The sequence below is a fragment of the Cuculus canorus genome, chromosome 2 (assembly GCF_017976375.1).
Source record: "Cuculus canorus isolate bCucCan1 chromosome 2, bCucCan1.pri, whole genome shotgun sequence".
Classification (NCBI taxonomy): domain Eukaryota; kingdom Metazoa; phylum Chordata; class Aves; order Cuculiformes; family Cuculidae; genus Cuculus; species Cuculus canorus.
Window position 1 is genome coordinate 34,378,832 of NC_071402.1, and position 17,961 is coordinate 34,396,792.

The window sequence follows — 17,961 nt, forward strand, 5'->3', positions numbered from 1 at the left end:
CCCCAGCAAATATATATATGAGTCCCCTACGGAGGAGGAGCAATATCTGCAGCATCTTTGTAATACTTCTGATGTACTTTTCTTCTCAAATTCTGGGTCTTGACATAAAAAGGCTGGAATGAAGGATATGGTGCTGCGCATACCCAAGTGAAGGCAGGGAGCCAACAAAATGCTATTGTAATTACAAGTGAACATTCTTGTATCATAAAACTGCAAAGAAAAAGCTATAAATCAGAGCTGGCCTGGTGGTCCCTGGCAGCAAATCGCAGGAGATTTGAGCTCATTCTCTGAGCTAGCCAAGAGTGGGATCCTTGTGGAGGCAGTGGCTCATTCCAAGAGAAGGGCATTCCTCACGTCTCCTGAGTGATGGTCATGAAGCACTGATTTTGGTGGGAGTTAGATCCAGCTTTCAGTCCTGCAGGAGCAATATTCTGAAAAGTGCTGGCCATTGTGGAAAGTGAGGGAAGTTGTGAACCAGAGGAATTCTGTCTTCAGGAGCTCTTGCGCCTGTGTTCAGGAGCCTACCACTTTCAGTGCGAGGTCTGCGCTATTGTCCAGATCCCATATTTGATCACTTATTGTGCTTGAGTATGTAAGATTATCCTTTAGTTCAGGTACCTAGTTTCCATACATTCATTCATGACACCAAACCGTACTAAAACTTTCTATGGTCATTAGAAAAATGCAAGTAAATTAATACTGTCCAGAATGTCTCTACTGATGTTCCTGTCACTAATGAACTTGGACTCAATCTTAACTTAGAATTGTTTTTTTTCTTTTGTCTTGGATAATTTAATTTTTCCTTTCTTTATTTCTCGTGTCTTATGAGGATGTAGGTCTTTAAATACCATTGATCTGTCTGGATGATTTATCAGTTTCAAAAATAAGTAAGTAAGTCAATAGCAGGAGAAAGGAAAGTATTAAAGCTGTTAGTGTCGGGCAGTTTTCTAGGGACTTTATTTAATACAAGTCGTGTGTTGGCTATTTCCTGTCCCTCTGAAAGATGTGGCTTGAGCTGTTTTACAGTTTGGGAGGGGCAAAATAAGACAATCTACTGTTGTCAAAATAAAAAATAAAAAAATCCTGAGAGTGTACAAGTGATTACAGCAAAACAAACCCCAAATTGACAGCTGCACAAACAGCACTTGCCCAGCAGTGGTAGTCAGCTACAAGGAATGCCCAGTTTCCCATCAGACTGATAAGAATTTATAATTAATAGCACATTTAGAGACTCTTCTGTAATGAAACTACAATTTAATATGCTAACCTGATTATGGAGGAGGCAAAGGAGAGAGGACAGAAATTCAGACTCTTGCTTTGTCAAATACATTATCTCTTTGTTGATAGCAGTATGAGAACAAGACAGACAGCATTTTCCAGAATCAGCCCCTCCGCTGGTTTAAGAGCTGCGATCTTGAAAGGTGAAGGGCTCTTTCCTGAACAGATGTGACCCCCTTCAACTCTGATAAACTTCCCAAAAAGATGAGGGGAATCTGTACCACACAGGATGTGCTCAGCACATTGAGAAACTGAGTTAGTAATGTCCCTGATAATTGTGGATACCTCATTGTAGGAGTCAGTTTTTATTTAAAATTTTTAATAGGAGTATACACATCTGTCTTTGTACCCAGCAGCTTTTCTGGCCAACAAGAAGTCCTCTGTGAGTTTCCCCAACTGAGCTCAGTGGGATCTCTGTCAGCTGCAAGATTTATGTCATCTTTTTCAGTCCTGAGAACTGTTCCTTAAGCTTTTCACATCTGGATTTAATTGGAAAGACATTAAAAGACATTAAGTGTGCTGGAAAAGCATATTTTAGAGAAGGTCTTTATAGACACTTCCATTAAAGGAGCTGATAGTTGTAGGTTAAAATGGGATGAGGACAAGCCATCAACAGTTAGCAAGGACAAAATTACATTACAAACTACTTCAGATGAGAAGTTCAGCCCGTAGCTCTTGGGCCTAAATCTGATCTCACTTAAATCAACTTCAATTAGGAGAAAAATGCTAGTTAATGCAGTGTAAAAATACTCTGAGATCAGAATCAAAAACTTTTGCCTTTTGGAAACACTCATATTTCTAATTACATGCCATATATGCTAAATATAAAGCTTTTAGCTGTCAATCTAGATTTGGTATTTCTTTGGATGTACATGCATGCTTGTAAAATGAAACTCGGAGAATGAACAGGGGGGATTGGTCGTTAGGGCTCTGAGGGTGGAAGTATCCTTCTTTGAATACCAATATGCCGGCCACAGGAGTAGAGTTACACAGAAGCAGAGATACAATACAGTTAATATGTGGGCTTGTTACAGATGTTGTAATGCAAGAATCTACAGCCCTAAACTCTCTAATTGTTCCAGCTACTATGTGCTGCTTGAAGAAGCTAATGGGCAGTCCTTTGCATTAAGTGTAATCTATTGCTTTTGTCTTCAAACCAAAGTTTCTAGTCATGTTTAGACTGATGCACAATTAAAATCTGAGGTAATGGCTTTGGCATGAGAGAACAAACATTCTTTCTTTTTAAAACTGTTAAGCCTGAGGAATCTGATATTTAGGATATTACTCCCATCTTTAAAGCAAAGTGTACAGTCTTCAGATAGGGAAACATGTCAAGCTTTAAAGAAAAAAAAATTTTTTTGTAAAACATTGGAGAACAAAAGGTACTTTTTAGAATATTTCAGCACTACAAATTTGTTAGAGGCGCTCACCTGTGCTCTTCTCTTAAAAGGGAGTCTTTTTCTGTGCAATGTCATGGAAAGTAGTTAACATTAATGGGATGATTATAGCTTGCTGAGTGATAATGACGGGAATGAGGTATTTGAATTAAAGTTTTGGCTGCAGTGAAGACTGTTCTTTTATTTTCTATCATTAAATACCTTATTTTCACAATCTCTTCTGCCTATCTTGAGCTATGATAAAACGCATGTAAACTAGTAAAACTGATTCTTACTTTTATTGCCTATGGGCCAGACCCTTATGTGCTCTCGCACTCTCTCTTCACTTCAGTTTCCTTCTCTTTTAAAACAGGAATAAGAAAACTACCTCTGGTCCTTACTGCCATTTTGTTTCAATAAGAAATATTTGCAAGTAGAGGTGAAAAGTATTTAAACACCACTGAGTGTGTTTTACAGGTTCAGTTTATGGTTTTGTTAACACAGTTCTGGATGCATCAACACTACTCATAATGTGCGTCAGGGCCCACCCCTTGGTGGGGAATGGCATGGTCTTTGTCTCTTTTATATACTGCTAGCTGTGAAGTGAAGGCTGTGGTAGTGATGTTAAAACCAGGATGCAACTGTGGAGGTCAGACAGATGAAGAGAATTGTCTATCGCAGCATGGTTTAGAATACGCTATGAACTCTTATGCAGCTGAGAACCTCAATCCACTTATTAAAATCAAGAGGTCAAAATCTTCTGCAATACAGATAGGGTTAATGGCAGTGGACCTGGAAATCCAAGGCAGTAATGTGTAGAAAGGCCTGTAAGAAAATAATTAAATAAACCAAATTGTTCTGAGAACACAGCTGACAAGGATATTTTCCAGCCATCAGTGATGAAAGAGACAGTGATTCATGGCCTTTCTTCCCTGCTGGTGTAGGGTTTTGCCTGAGGATATACATTTGTCTGTTTTCAGTTTTAGGTTTAAAGCCACATTTCTTAAAATCACCTATAATTTTTGTCTGTAGTTTTTTGACCATGCTTGAGTGTTGTCTAAATTGCATAATTTAAACCTCTACCTACCCATACAATAATTGTCCCTCTAAATGCTCTCACTTGTAAGTCCCTAATTATTGCAAGCACCTATATTTCTTAGATATCTATATCCTTCTGAAAGTTAATGTTAAGTACGTTTTGTCTGAGTATACAAAATTAGAAGTGGAATTAATTTGAAGATTAATTGCTGTCTGGTGAAATTCTGTTGTATCAATTTAGTACAAATGCCTGGAAATATTTTTCTCTGAATTGATAAGTAAGCTGTGATGATGCGTGATCCTTTCTGTCTTTATTCTTTAAATTGTAACAATTGAAGAAAGAGTACAAAGTTTTTAATGTGGAAATAAATTTATTGTAAAAGAGCTTCCAAGTTTCTAGACCAGAACCAGTAAAGACTGAAGAGCATATACTGAAAGGGTACTGAAATTATCTGACAAAAGAGGCTTGATTAGGACATATTTTAACTGCTGATACTGGGGCCTAACATTCACATCTCACTTCAATGTTAGAGAACATAAACACACCTCAGTAGGTACTGGCATTGAACCTGAAGGCTCTTTCAACTTGTTCATGAAGAAGTGCCAACTTATTGGTTTCCAGTATAGAGTGCTCTAGAGGCGAAAGTCAACATTTTAGTAGCACTTGAAAATGTTGCTCATCGTGGTTGGGAATATGTGAAGAGAGAGGAGTTTGAGAAGACACAGATTTAAGAATATTTCTTCTCTGAGTTCCATACAGTTCTTTCAGCAATCCTTTCCTCTCTTATTCACACCCACAAGTAAGAGAACAACTTAAACTTGACAGCCACACAAGCCACACCACACTGGATTAATATCTTACATTAGTGTTGTTTGTTGAGTTTGACGTTCGTTGTTATTTATCGAACACTCTTCATATTAAAGCATACCTTTTAATAATTTTTAAAAATTTGATGCTTTTCAGTATGATTTTCTCTCTTTGTGGCTAGAAACTCTTGAATCACCATTAAAGTGACAAACTGTCTCACCTTAGATGCTCATGCAGCTTTTCTTGGGCTTTGAGATAATGCTTTGCCATTGATTATATCTTCAGTTATTGAATAGTCTTAAGAATGGTGGTCAGATTTCTGGTGTGGTGGTTCAAATGCTGAAATAAACCATGCCTAATTGACTCTCTACCGTTAACTCAAGCAGTGTACCAAAGTAGATTGTTGAAGATGAAAACCTACCAAAATAAAATTCCATGTTGAATGGTGTCTGTCACTCTATCCACTTGTTGGAATACTGAGAGGCACAGAGGAGTGAGTACATGTCCAATAAAGATAGGTGGACGAAGGTGACATGCACACTGTTGTTGATAGAAGCTCTGCTCAATGTGTTAGAAAAATTGTTCAGGAACAGTTAATCCCTACGTTAGGATTACCTCCAGAAAGCTGGCAAGATCAGGCTGTGCGTGAATTGTGTGTCATTTAAATGCTAGCTGCATGAGTTGCCTGGGGTTAGAATTAACTACTACGTGGGACTTATTCTAAGCCACATCTGAGATCCATCGTTCTTTGTTTGAAGATACCGGACTCCTTCTATCCTCCAAGCTCCTTCTCTTGGCAGGTGCAATCAGCAGCCTTGATTGTAGTGCCTTTGTGCAGAGATTAATCAGTTTGGAAAATGCTATTTCCGTGTAAACTACATGAATTAAACAGATTATAACTCTGCGTTTTTCATGCATATCATAAACTGTGTGAGGAAAGGGCTTAAAGTCATTTAATTAAGATTTGCATTGTGCAGTGTGAAAAGCCTTTCTGAATTTAATTTTTAAACAGATGTTAACATAGGTTCACATGAAATCTAATCAGCTGGGAAGAACGGCACATTGTGAGAGAAGTGGCAAAAACTCCTAGCAGAAGTTATTGCTTGTGATATAATAAATTCATTTACAACAGAAGCGGTGGGGGAAAGAGATTTGTTTGCAATACTCATCACCTATTCTTTGTTCACCTTATAAGTGGCTGACCTGGTAAATCTAAGAGAAATAAACTGGTATGTTAAGTAGTCAAATTTTAGCTGCTTTGTGTGTATGTATGTAAGTCTACACAAGCAAATGCATCTTCCCTTTGTGCATTTCTGTGTGCATGCAGTTTTGGGATGTGGGCAATTAGAGCCAGGTGGAAGATGGATCAGAAAAATTCTTCATCAAGAGAAAGCAAAAACAATCACCAAGAACAATAATTTTAAATACGTACAAATTGTTGCTTTGCTTTGGGAGACTAAGTCCTCAAACTCACCTCTACAGCTGTGATATTGTTGTTTTTTTTCAAGGGCCTTTAAATGTGAAATTTAAATCCACATATTAAAAAGTCATGAAGTGCATCTTATTACTGATGCAAACAGCTTTGCTTCAGTGCTGTTGCACAGATGATATTGCCTTCTGAGGCCTCAGCTGTCAGGGAGAGGGGAAGAACCTCTCTGCTTTGAGGGGTATTTTTTCTCTTGGCTTAGAAAACAGCTGAACATTGATTGTTTGTAAATAGACTTGTTACCAGTTTTGTTCATGCATTAACTCTGCTGCTTCCTAGGCTTCCGGCTTGCAAGTGAAATCAGGGACTAGAGTTAGATCTGTCTATTCTTTTAACCCGGCATGCAAATGTTTTCTCAAACCTAAACTCAGGCACAACCTGAGCCTTGTCCATGTGTATGGCATATGGCTGCTGGTGGTATGACCACAGTGAGTCATTTGACTCTGCAGACTCAACCTTGAACTGAGACCTGGCTACTAAAGACAGTAAAATCTTGTCCTTCGTGACCTGCTCTGGACCTTGACTTATTTCAGTTTTGCAATGTAATATTTCTGCCTATAATTTTATGTCTTCAGAAAACACTGACTAAGGCCAACCTGAATGGTTTTTAATGTGCTTGAAAACTGATGTTAGGAGACATATCACCGGTAAACTAACAGCTTCAATCAGTGTGTTTATTGGGATTGTCTCAGACCTCCTTGGTAAAGTCAACTGGAAGGGCTACAGAGAACAACAAACTTAACAGTTTTTGGTTTAATGGAATAATATGAAATGCTGTATAGATTTAAGAGGAAAAACACAAACCACAAACTGTGCTAAAGCAAACGAGAAAATATTATCATGAGGATGTGGTTCTTATATGCATAAGGGCTAGTGTAGTGCCTGCCTGCTTTCTTGCTAAAAGAATGATCTAATGTTACTAGATTGCCATTATACGACACTTAGTCCCCAGAGTGAGAAACAGGAAGAATATTCAGTGCTATTTACTAATTGCCAAATGACTTGAGGAAAGCTTAAAAAAATGACTGGAAACTTCCATCCCCATCCTGATACACACACATACTAATAATGGAAATGGCAGCCAAGACAAACAGCTAGCAGTGCGGTGCATCCTGTTGGCATCGTATTTTTGGCACTGTTGTAGCTACACAGAAAACAAGTGATACAAGAAATGTGTAAGGACATCTGTTCTGTAACCTATGTGGCTTTACTCACAAAACAGTTGTAAAATCTTCTGGGGGAGAGAAAAGTTTCTCTATATCTGTGCAGATGCTCTATTGTAAGAAAAATATCAATGGAAGGAAGTGTTGAGCCTTTAAAAGAGGAAATTGTTCACTGGATTCACTGTCAAATGTTCCATTCTTTTCTTTCCTTTTCATTTAACCTAAGTTATCTGCCATTCATAAGTTATATTTAAGCCAAATGCTGTAAATCTGTTGGGACTAATAGAACTGAATCATGGATTAAATTAGCCCAGTGTCTGCTAGTAACTTCTTCACTGCAGATTACTAGTGGTCTGTGTCACTCTGCTGACTATCCAGGTCACAGCCTCTCAGCTACCAGCTTCCTTCCTGAATCCAGCATCTTCATGTCTATCTAGGGGCACAAAGGGGAGAGGAGGAACATTGAGGACATCTATTAAGGTCCAAAGTGTTGTTACTTACCAGCTTTGCTGATCCTTCCAAATGTAAGCAGGCTATGGAAGAAAGAAAAGGGGGAGGTTTTAAGACACTGCAGAGTTCTCTCAACTGTTCATACTTCTGCCCTTCAGTCACATCCCAGGAATGGACATTTTAAAAAACAAAGAAACTTTCCCAAAATTCAAATGCTATTGCAAAAGTTGGGATATGCGTAGTTAGGCTTCCCCCACAAGTATCTTGTGAAGAGAGTGAGATGTGTTGCCATGAAAAAGAAATCAGATCTCACGTAAACCTGGAACTTGTTAGGATACTGGAAGATAAAGAAGGACTGTGAAGTGTAGGAAGTTGGGAGGCCTCGAAGAAGGAAAGTTTAGCTCTGTGAGCTGGGAGCAGCTGGGGTCCTGAGTGGAAGAGCAATTAGAGCACGAAGAAGTAGGGGCCTGGGTAGGGGGAGATTTGTGGAACAGTAGAGGTTATCTCCTCTGCTGTAAAAGAAGTCAGAGTTCTGAGGCGAAAAGTTGGTAGAGGAAGACCAGAGGTACTGGAATGACTTGGAAAAGATGTGAGACTGAGGCAGAAGATATGGGGAATGGAATCTCAGTACTGATAGGCAGATCAAGGGTACAGGAACAGAACGGCTTTCCTGCTGCTTGTCCCCTCTGATATTTGGTTCCCGAAATACAATAGATCAGAGATCTTGTATTTTATATCACATTTGAATTTGGGAAGGACATGGCTTGAAGAAGGGTGAGATGGAAAAATGAGACTGCATTAGGATTTGAATGTTCTGTTCATATTAAACATGCTTATCATTAAATGTATGGCAATTATCCATACTAACAGGCAAAGAGTTCATTATTTTATATTGTAGTACATTTTCCTTTGCTATTAGAAGAGAAGACATGCCCTTGTGATTTGTTTCTGTTGAGATAGTAGCTAATATTTCTCCATAGAGTTCCAAAGCAATTTTTCTGGAAAGCAACCATGAAAGCCGTTCTGTAATTTATGTGGTATGCCTTGCAATAGCCAGTTCTGTGACTGAAACAGTAGTAAGATGTCTCATATTCAGAGCAGTTCTAGAAAGGAATTAGGAAGCTTGGGGTGGTCTGATTAATGTCTTGATGACTTGGGCATTTCAGTGACCACTGATCTAGATCAGACCGTTCTGCCTATCATATGATCAACCCATGATCTAATCTTGAATGAAACATTACTTGGCTCTGCTTCTTCCCAACTATGATCAGGGCTTTTTAATCCAAACCACAGTACAAAGAAATAACCTGAATAAATAGCTCTTCTACAACAGGTTTACAATTCACACATCAGACCCGGAAGCTAAGAATGGATATAAAAAAGTAAACAAGGTGGGTTCAAAATCTGATGTAGCAGTTAAACTGTGCAGGAGGAGCAGATGTCTTAGTTTTTTCCTCTCCTTGCAGTGCTACCTGGTAATGATTTTTGGTTTGCCATACATAAGAAAGGAGCTCCTGGTTGTTTTGCTAATGTGCATCAGGAAAAATGAATATGAAAAGGCAGCTCTTATCTGCCAGTCCCTACCATCAAATGGTTTGGTACTCACAGATGCTAACCTGTGACCAACTAAAATACAATACAGAAGTGCACAGGACCCCAAATTGTTCCCCTTCTTCACACAATGAATAGTACTTGCATTGTGATGGAAAGGACACCAGGGAGAGGAGGAGAAGAGAGAAATTGGGATGAAGAAATGTGTGGGATCACTGGAACAAAGAGAGAAGTTGAGAGAGTAGATGAAAACCCTTGTTGCCACTGGGAGAAATTATTTGGGTTGAACAAACAGTGATTTTGCGGTGCAGTAAAGATCAAGGATAGAATGGCAGATGGCAACTAGACCTTTTTAGGAGTTGAGAATGTGTGCCTAAAACTGCAAGGGACACTATGATGTGGTACAGAAAAAGCTGTCTTATAAAAAAGGCAAATATATCAAAACGTCAAGAAAGCTAGAAGTGAGGGAAGGGAGAATTCATTCACTGGGGAATTCAGGGGGTGATAAAAGTGAAAGGTTCTGTAATGGGAGAAGTTCTTACTGAGGGGAAGCTGAGGCTCAGTTCTTAGCCATAGCATGTAAAAAGGATGAAAAGGAAGATGTAGGCAGCAGAGATTTTAAGATGAAGAGGAAAGTTATGTCAGTGGATAGGTAGAAGGAGCAAGTAGAGAACAGTTTACCTTTCAGATGCAGGGGGCCCAGAACACATGGTAAAGGTAGATCGGATAGGTAAGAAACAGGTTTACCGAGATACTTTATAAAATGTTTAGCTTTTTATTTTACCAGGGCAAAACCCATAAAACTTTACAGACTGGCATGATTCCATCTTTATGTGCTATGGGTGGGAGTACCTTGTACAGCCTTCTGAAGCTTTAGCAGCTGGTCATGACTACAGACAATTCTGGGATACATAGTCTCTTACTTTAGGGTAGCCTGGCAATTTTTGTGCTGTTATTCGTCTCACCAAAATACACATTGTCTAATAATATTTAAGCTGTATAAACATACCTTTCAAGGGAGGGAGCTGTTGAAAGAATCCAGGCAAAGAATTAGCATGAGAGCAAATCTAGTACTTCATTACAATCCTAGCTCCTGTTCTGGACAGTCTCTGCTCTCCGAGGTAAATGGGAAATAAAGAGAGACATGGATTCTTTCTGTCCCAACAATTAAGAAGAGAGTAACTTCCAACTTTCTTAACAGCAGTTGTTGCCTCTCTGTGAAGAACAGTGCCATATAGCCTGCAGTCAGTTCCTGTGTTTGAGATTTTACCTTGGGTGATGGTGTCTGTGAACAGCTACCAGCCTTTTTGCCTGCGATTAGTTCTGAATGTATCTTACATGGGAGTGACTAAAAAGAAAAATCCATTTTTCAGTTCTGCTTTACATTTCACCTTCAAGACAGAACTGACCTCAAATGTTTTATTGTGCTGGGTGTGTTTTCAAAGTCAGCCATGTGGTGTCTGAGAGTTTCATAATCAACCATTGCTAAATAAATTACAAAAAATCTTTTACCAGAGCAGTTAGGGGGGAGAAAAGTCCTAAACCAGGACTCATGAGGATGAGAGAGAAACTGCTCAATCTACTTGCACAGAAGAATGTTCAGCTGAAAATTGATCATTCTTCTATTGTTGATGCTTTATAATTGTCACATATTGGCTCACCCTGTTTAGCACACCTCACTACTTAGGTATAAGACATTTGTCTGCTGTGTTGTTTGAGATCCAGCCTTGTAGTGTCGTCAGCATCTCACTGACCCTCTTCCTGTTGCTCACACCTTTTGCAATCATCTACATGACAAGAGTTTGTCCATAGAAGCTCAGAGAAGCATGGACTCTGGGAAAGCACATGGGGAAGCTGGAGAGGCTTTATAGGCCAGAGACAAGAATCCTGAAAGTGTATCATGTTCTTCAAGTAGATGACGAAGCTTGCATTAAAACAAATGGAAGTCATGAACCCAACAAGAAGAAGATATCCTCAAGATTTCCTTTGCATAAGCGGAGTTGTTACATACCCTCTCTTTTAGCTCTGTAGCCTGAACAGCTTCAATATACAGTAAATTATTTAAATCTAGAATATCAAAATAAACACTTTCCTTCATTTGGTGTAAAGACAGTAGTGTCAGTGGGGTGTTTGACAACTCATTTTTTCTTTAGGCAGCATTAAGTGCCTTGAAACAGTTTTCAGAACAAGGACTGGACCCAGTGGAAGGGGCTATGAAAGTTGAAAATGGATCACATGAAAAGTAAGTACCATTTAAATCCTCTGCATTTTAATGCCTGTGTGGCATGGTAGTTAAGAAATGTTAATTAAGAGCTTAGTTGTCCTTTCAAACCTGTGCAAAACTATTTCCTCTGAAATTTATGTACAGTTTGTGACAATTAGAGAGGATAAACAAGATTTCAGGTTTAGCATTACTGATGATGTTTACCAATGAGCTATGAGACTGACAGTCCTCCCATGGAAATCCTACAGAAAAGGATTTTCTTTTCATTGTACGGATTCTGTATAAGTAGCATAACATGATTTTTGTCAAATGTGTTGTAACACGTGACATTGCCTTTAAAGAAGGACAGCTATCCCCCAAGAAGTCCTTATGTCTGCAAGATGAATTTTATCCTAGAGAATTTCAAAGTTAAAATCTATTTCAGGTCATAAAAAACTCTTGTATGGAATATCAGCTTTAAGAAGTAGACAATAGAACCAAGTTTCACGCTGGATTTTCAGTTATTTAAGAAAACGGGATTGTCTGTCCAGTATATATTTTTTTTCCAGCTGCTAGTCTGTTTATGTAAGAAGGTAGTTTTGTGTTACTAAATAAATTAGGAAGTAATAGAATAAAAGAAGACTAAAAGTGGCATTTGGAATTTTCAATAGATATATTGTGGCTATTTATAAACTTATTTAATCAGAAACATTATTCCGTATGATCTCATCAGCACAGGATTTGAACATAAATATTGTTGTTTCACTTTAAAATGTTACCTTCCACAGTGACCTTTGAATCTCATGTGCCATCTGCTAATAAACATGTCTTAAAGATGTGCAACCCTGGACCTTACCACTCTTGTTAATGTATTAATCTTTCAGACAAGTCAAGCATCTGGGAGAGAAAGCAGACAATAAACAGACTAACTCAGGCACCATTGCTCAGGACTGCAAGGATTCAAAGGCTGTCATCTAGGAGCTTCCCAGCACCCACGGCTGCCACTGCATCCTTATAAACCTGTCAACACGCAATAGGGTGTATGTGTACAAGGAAATGAATGACTAATACCATTATTTGAGTCTTATGTGAAGACAACGCTATTCTAACACGAGATAGTAGACATGGTACTGTTTATTCAACTGCGAAAAAAAATAAAATTGAACATTTCCCTTAGAACTGGAGATCAGAGCATAACTCAATTGCCCAGAGGCAGAAGAAGTCTGATCATGTTACTGGAGGTTAAAATAACAACTTATTAACAAAAAATGTTAGAAAAAGAAAGGGAAACTTTAAAATCAATGAATATTGAGGAAAACAAGTCAGCATTGTTTCTGTTATACAATTTTTTCGTAGTGTAGTTTTAAGTTCAGCTTACTGTTTTTTAAATAATGCTTGAATATTTTGAAATTAACCAATGACAGTGCTGTGAGAGTTGTAGTTGTTGTCTTCATATATAGTCATACAGCTTATCTTTTTATGCAGACATTATGCATTCTTCATTCTATATGAATATGTATGACTTTAAGATGCACTACTCAGAGTTGTATGCAAACAGAAATTTAAATCATGACAAGTATTTGCTTAACATGAACAGATGTTAGTTATGATCAGTCTCGATATACTCCAGCAAAAAAGCAGATATGGTATTTGATTTTCCTTGCCATAACCAATTAAAGAGGCGTCTTGCCTCCAAGCAACATTTTCCCCTTCAATTCTGCTCTCTGTTGTGTAAAGCACAACTACACCCCATTCTGTGTGTTGTATCAACCCACCGTTTGCATCAGCTGAGTGTTTTTAATCTCTGCATTCAGACCAAGAGCAAAAGGTAGGACTGCAACGTTATCAAGCTGAGAATGGAAAACTGTTGATGTAAAGATCGTTCTTTTGTGAAAGAAGTGGCAGCAGAGATAAGAACCGTAGCTGCTCTGTACCAACATATTTCTTTTGTGGTCAAATGCAGTAAAACCACATCAGTTCATGTGTACAGTGACAGTGTCGTCTCTTCCTTTATTATTCAAAAGCAGACAACTAAGAAAGTGAAATGAGAAAAAAAAATTACAAACTAACAAATGACTGGCTACCATATCTAAGTCAGCGTTCAACCTACCTTTTCCCATGCCACCACCTTCTACAAACTTACTCCGTCAGACCAGTAATCCTGTCTTTTAAGTCAATTATTTATCAAAAACACAGATATTCTATAAACCTAATAAAATAAACACATAAAGCTTCTACCAACTGTATGACAGTCACAACAACATTGCACAAGATTTTAGAAGCATGCAAACCAGGGATGATAAGACAAGTGACTCACACAGGAAAGAGAACAAAAAGCAGTGTAAGGAAACAGAGTAAAATACAGTGGCATTGATTCACCTCTGGGGCAGGCTTTCAGGGTGGCATGCATCATGCCCTTACAGATTTGGTGGTCATTAAAAATTTGGAGTCCTTTTTTCTTCTTCATGGGTATGATTCTCTCTCCTCCCAGCAGACGAGGAGCCTTTGTTCTTAAAGTTTGCACTTTTCTAGGATCTGACTCCATAAAACAGTAGGAAACAATCTGAGTCTTTCAGTTCCCACAGAACTGGGAGATTTCCAGAGGCATTTGACACCTGGCAGACTCAAGTCATTCAGACAGCAGCATACAAAAATACTTAGCTTTTGCATGCCATCTTTCTCAGGGATATGTTACCTGCCTAATTGGCAACCGGAGCAGAAATTCTACTGCTTCTTCACCTCTGCAGCTAACTCGGAGAGCCCAGAACAGGCTCAGTCTATGCTTTGGCTGTACTTGCCAGTCTGCAGAATACAAATGGCATTACTGTCCTCTCCCATGGAGAACAAGAATAAAAGGAGTAGGTGAACTCTTTTGTTGACAACTGTGTCCTAAGGGCAAGAGGCTGAGCTTGCTGGGGAGAATGCGACAAAGAGATGGGCAGTATGAGCTCCTTGGCATTAAAAGCACCTTTGTGGTGTGTTCCCTGTCCTATCACCACAGAGAAACCCTTTGGTTTGGTTTGCTCAGAAGTTCAAGGTACAGCTCGATATTTGGTGCCATTCCTTAGGCACAACCACAAACATGTGCCCAGTAAACTTCAGATTAGTTGCTGTGTTGCAGATGACCTCTTCATTGAGTGCCAGACTTGCTCCAGTGCATGTAGAGGACAGCAAAGTGATGCTCGCATCACTCTACATGAGCAAATTGCAATCAAATGCTTGCAACCCGCTCTCTAGGCTCAAGATGGCTCATTTGGCCCCTCCAATCGTTATCATCAGGTTCTCTTGCTGCTCAGAGGCATGATGGATTCTCACTCTAACAAAAAACAAGGTAAGTAACTGAGCTGGTGGTGGAAGTGGGCTTGTTCTTTTTCTCAAAACTGTAGTAACTTTGAGCAGATTTGGAGTAGGGGGTCATAGAATAGCAGGATTTGTAACTATTTTCCCAATGCAGGGTTGACTAAATCAGTTGTAATTACAAGTCAGAAAGTTTAGTGCAGCCTGAGGTAAAGTGCATACAGATGGCAGATTTAAAGCACCTCCCAAGCCACAGGTTAAAAGCCTCACTGAAGATGCCCCAGTGAGGGGTGAGACACAGCTTTTCCTGGCATAAATCTAAAGAAAGAGTTCCTGCTCCCTACAGGTACAGATGAGAGCACAGACATCTCAGTATGGAGCTCATCAAGATACCGCACCTGAACCCCTTTAGAGTTACTATAACACTTCAAGGCTTCTGTCTCAATGCAGAGGTTTCACACATGAGAAGTTTCTCAAACAAAAACCTGCAATATTCACACACATATGTACAGAAATGAACTTTAAATGTAGTTTGACATTATCACTAGCATCCTCCCAAGGGCCTAAGGAAAATTCTTCCACCAGAGATGTTGCAGCAGCCAGTGGACTTGTTGGTTCACAGCTGTTCCTTCTAGTTTCTGAGCTAGCAGCATCTGAAAGCTGCTGGGGAGGGCTTAGGTTCAGTGATCTAAAAACTGCTTTATTTTCCTTTGGTAACCTTTTTTTTTTTTGTAATATTCCTTCATAAATTAGATAAGAATAATAACTAGCTAATTATGGACACTGAAAGGGTATTGATGATTTTTTAATGTTATTGTTAGTTCAAAAAGGTTTAGTTGATTTTTATGACAGCAGTTGGTAAATAGTTTAGTTCCTTGTTTATCACACATTCCACACCTCTCATCCTGGATCTCAGAGCACTTTCAAAGATGAGGTAATGCCATGGTTTGCACACATGGTTCTGAGGTGCAAACTGATGTTTAGGAATAAGGCAAGAATAAGGTACAAGGTTTAGGATAAGTAGTCTACCTATCTAGCGGAGTACTGAGGGCACTGTGCTGAACACTGTGTTCAACTCTGTAAGGATTCAGAACCCAATTTGTCAACAGTTCTGAATCAACAGCACTCATTAATCAGGACGAAGTAGGCTAAAGAGAAAACAAGACCTTCAGGTGTTGTCTCAGAAAATCTTCTCAATACCTTCTGTGTGTCAGTGAATGAAGAACTTGCACAAGTAAAGCCTCATCACTGAGTGAATGCGGGTAGCTGGTAGAACTCAAAGGATGAGAATTCGCACAGTTAATATCTAAGTTATCATCTCCAATTGAACCCTGACCTTTCAACAAATCAATGCACTCTGTCAGTTTCTGTTCTTTTGTTGACACAAAGAATCAGAATAGTTAGGGTTGGAAGGGACCTTAAAGATCATCTAGTTCCAACCCCTCATCCTTGGGCAGGGACATGTAGCACTGATTTTGCATTGACACGTGTAGCACTGATTTCCAAAGGGACAGAGGTGCTACATCCAACAAATGCAAACCACAGCAGCATCCAGGCTATAAAGCTGGAAAAGAGGGTGCAGATTTCTCTCCCCAGCTGTCCCAGCATTCCACAGTTTACAGAGAAACTGAATTTACCCCTCAGCTATAGTCCTCACTGAATTCAACAGAGCATATAAATTCACCTGATCGAAGTTATACTCACAGGATTTAAAAGACTTAGTGCTCATCAGTAGCATTTTTTAAGGGTCTTTGGGTAATGAGTAGAGAGGAACCTCAGGAGCTCTCATTTCCTCTGCTGTATCTCCCCTCTTAGCATGAGGAAAGGGTTGAGCCATAACACATTTTCAAATCCAGGAAGGGAGTAGTTGGGATAAATGATTGCAAGAATACAGAATCTCCTCCTCCTTGGACTGAAATGACAATGAAATTGAATCCTTCCTAAAGTGTATGCAAAGCCCTTGATGTCTCTGACAGCACTTTACTACATGCATTTTACTGGCGGGTGGCTGCTTCTTGTTGTTGTCGTCTCTCTGGCCTGCTCCAATTCCCCACAAAACAGCAGAAAGTTTCCTATTTCCTGCAATAACTGTTAAGCAAAATTTTTTAAATTCGTTTACCAGTTAATAGGCAGAGGGCTCTTTTTTCATCTGTTTGTTTCAAAACACTATGTAAAAAAAAATATGCGTCGTAAAAATCTCTTTATCCTTTCCCAGGAACATCCAGCGTTTCCTCAGTCTCAGTTGGGTCCCATAAGCAGGTAAGGTTTTCTTTGCTCCAATAAGAATGGCATTTGCGACATCAGAGAAAAATTAGCAGAGACGGGAAGATTGTTTTTAACGATAGTGAAGACAGGGACTATGTCAAAGCCCTGAATATAGCATTGCATGATGATTTTGTGTGCTTTAAGGGGACATTGTCCTGTGCCCAGTGGGAATGGATGATGACTGCCCTTCACCAGCCTTCCTGCTCAAACAGGGCAAGTTATTTGCACTGAGCGATGGTGTTCAGTGTTTTGTATAGCTCCCTGAGAACATCTCCAGAAGAACTGGAAGGAGAGAAGCATGCCCTGAGTAACATCTAGCTCTGCCTTTCCCTCCCCACAGCTGATGAACCTCGAGCTGAGTGGCAAGGTACCACCAGGATGAGGCACAGCGAAACATGTCTTCCCCTCTGGGTATTTACCTCTTGTGCAGGTCCCTTTCTGTTTGTAACTGCATTCCTGAGGTGTGATATGAGCTGAGCAAGCGAATACATTGGTAGATGAGACGTGTATGAAGTGTTTTTGTGGTATGATTTCTATTATTCCACATGAATGGCACTGGCTTTCGTTTCCGACCGTACAGCTTGTTATTTGGTTTATGCAGTTAGTCATGGTTGGCTGTGCACTTTTGTGCTTGGGGTTTTAACTCTGTAGCACTTCAGTACAAAGGGAATTTAAAAAAACAACAATGCAAATGTTTCTAATCTGTTCTTAATTAAATAGACCTCAGTAATTGATTTATGAGAGGAGGGAAAGCAAAACAGAGTGATTGCTAACCTGAAAATATAACTTAAGGGCCAAGTTTTCCTTTATTTATGATAACCAGGATTTAGGGGAGCCTGAATGCTCATGAAGTTTTATCCGACAGCATACAATGAAAGAGAGGAAAATTAACCTGGATAAAAACAGTTTATGTGCCTCACTATAATATATTAAAAATATCTTTGTGTATTAAAACAGGTCATCTAAGCCTGCTTATTTACTTTTGTTTGTGGTCATATGTGCAGCATAGTTTTTCTTTTTTATAAGCCACTGGTACCTGTTAAAAA

At 39.2% G+C, this 17,961-nt stretch overlaps 1 protein-coding gene across 7 annotated transcripts in view; it reads left to right on the forward strand.

The window, feature by feature from the left end:
• STAU2 (staufen double-stranded RNA binding protein 2) overlaps positions 1–13,346 on the forward strand; it is a 165,101-nt gene extending 151,755 nt beyond the window's left edge. For all 7 annotated transcript variants that reach the window (XM_054060482.1, XM_054060484.1, XM_054060481.1 and 4 more), the window contains 2 exons: positions 11,304–11,392; positions 12,238–13,346. In XM_054060482.1, the coding sequence (XP_053916457.1) occupies positions 11,304–11,392; positions 12,238–12,331 (183 nt within the window). In that variant the 3' untranslated portion in view covers positions 12,332–13,346. The remainder of the gene's footprint in view (positions 1–11,303; positions 11,393–12,237) is intronic.
• The last annotated feature ends 4,615 nt before the right edge of the window (positions 13,347–17,961 follow it).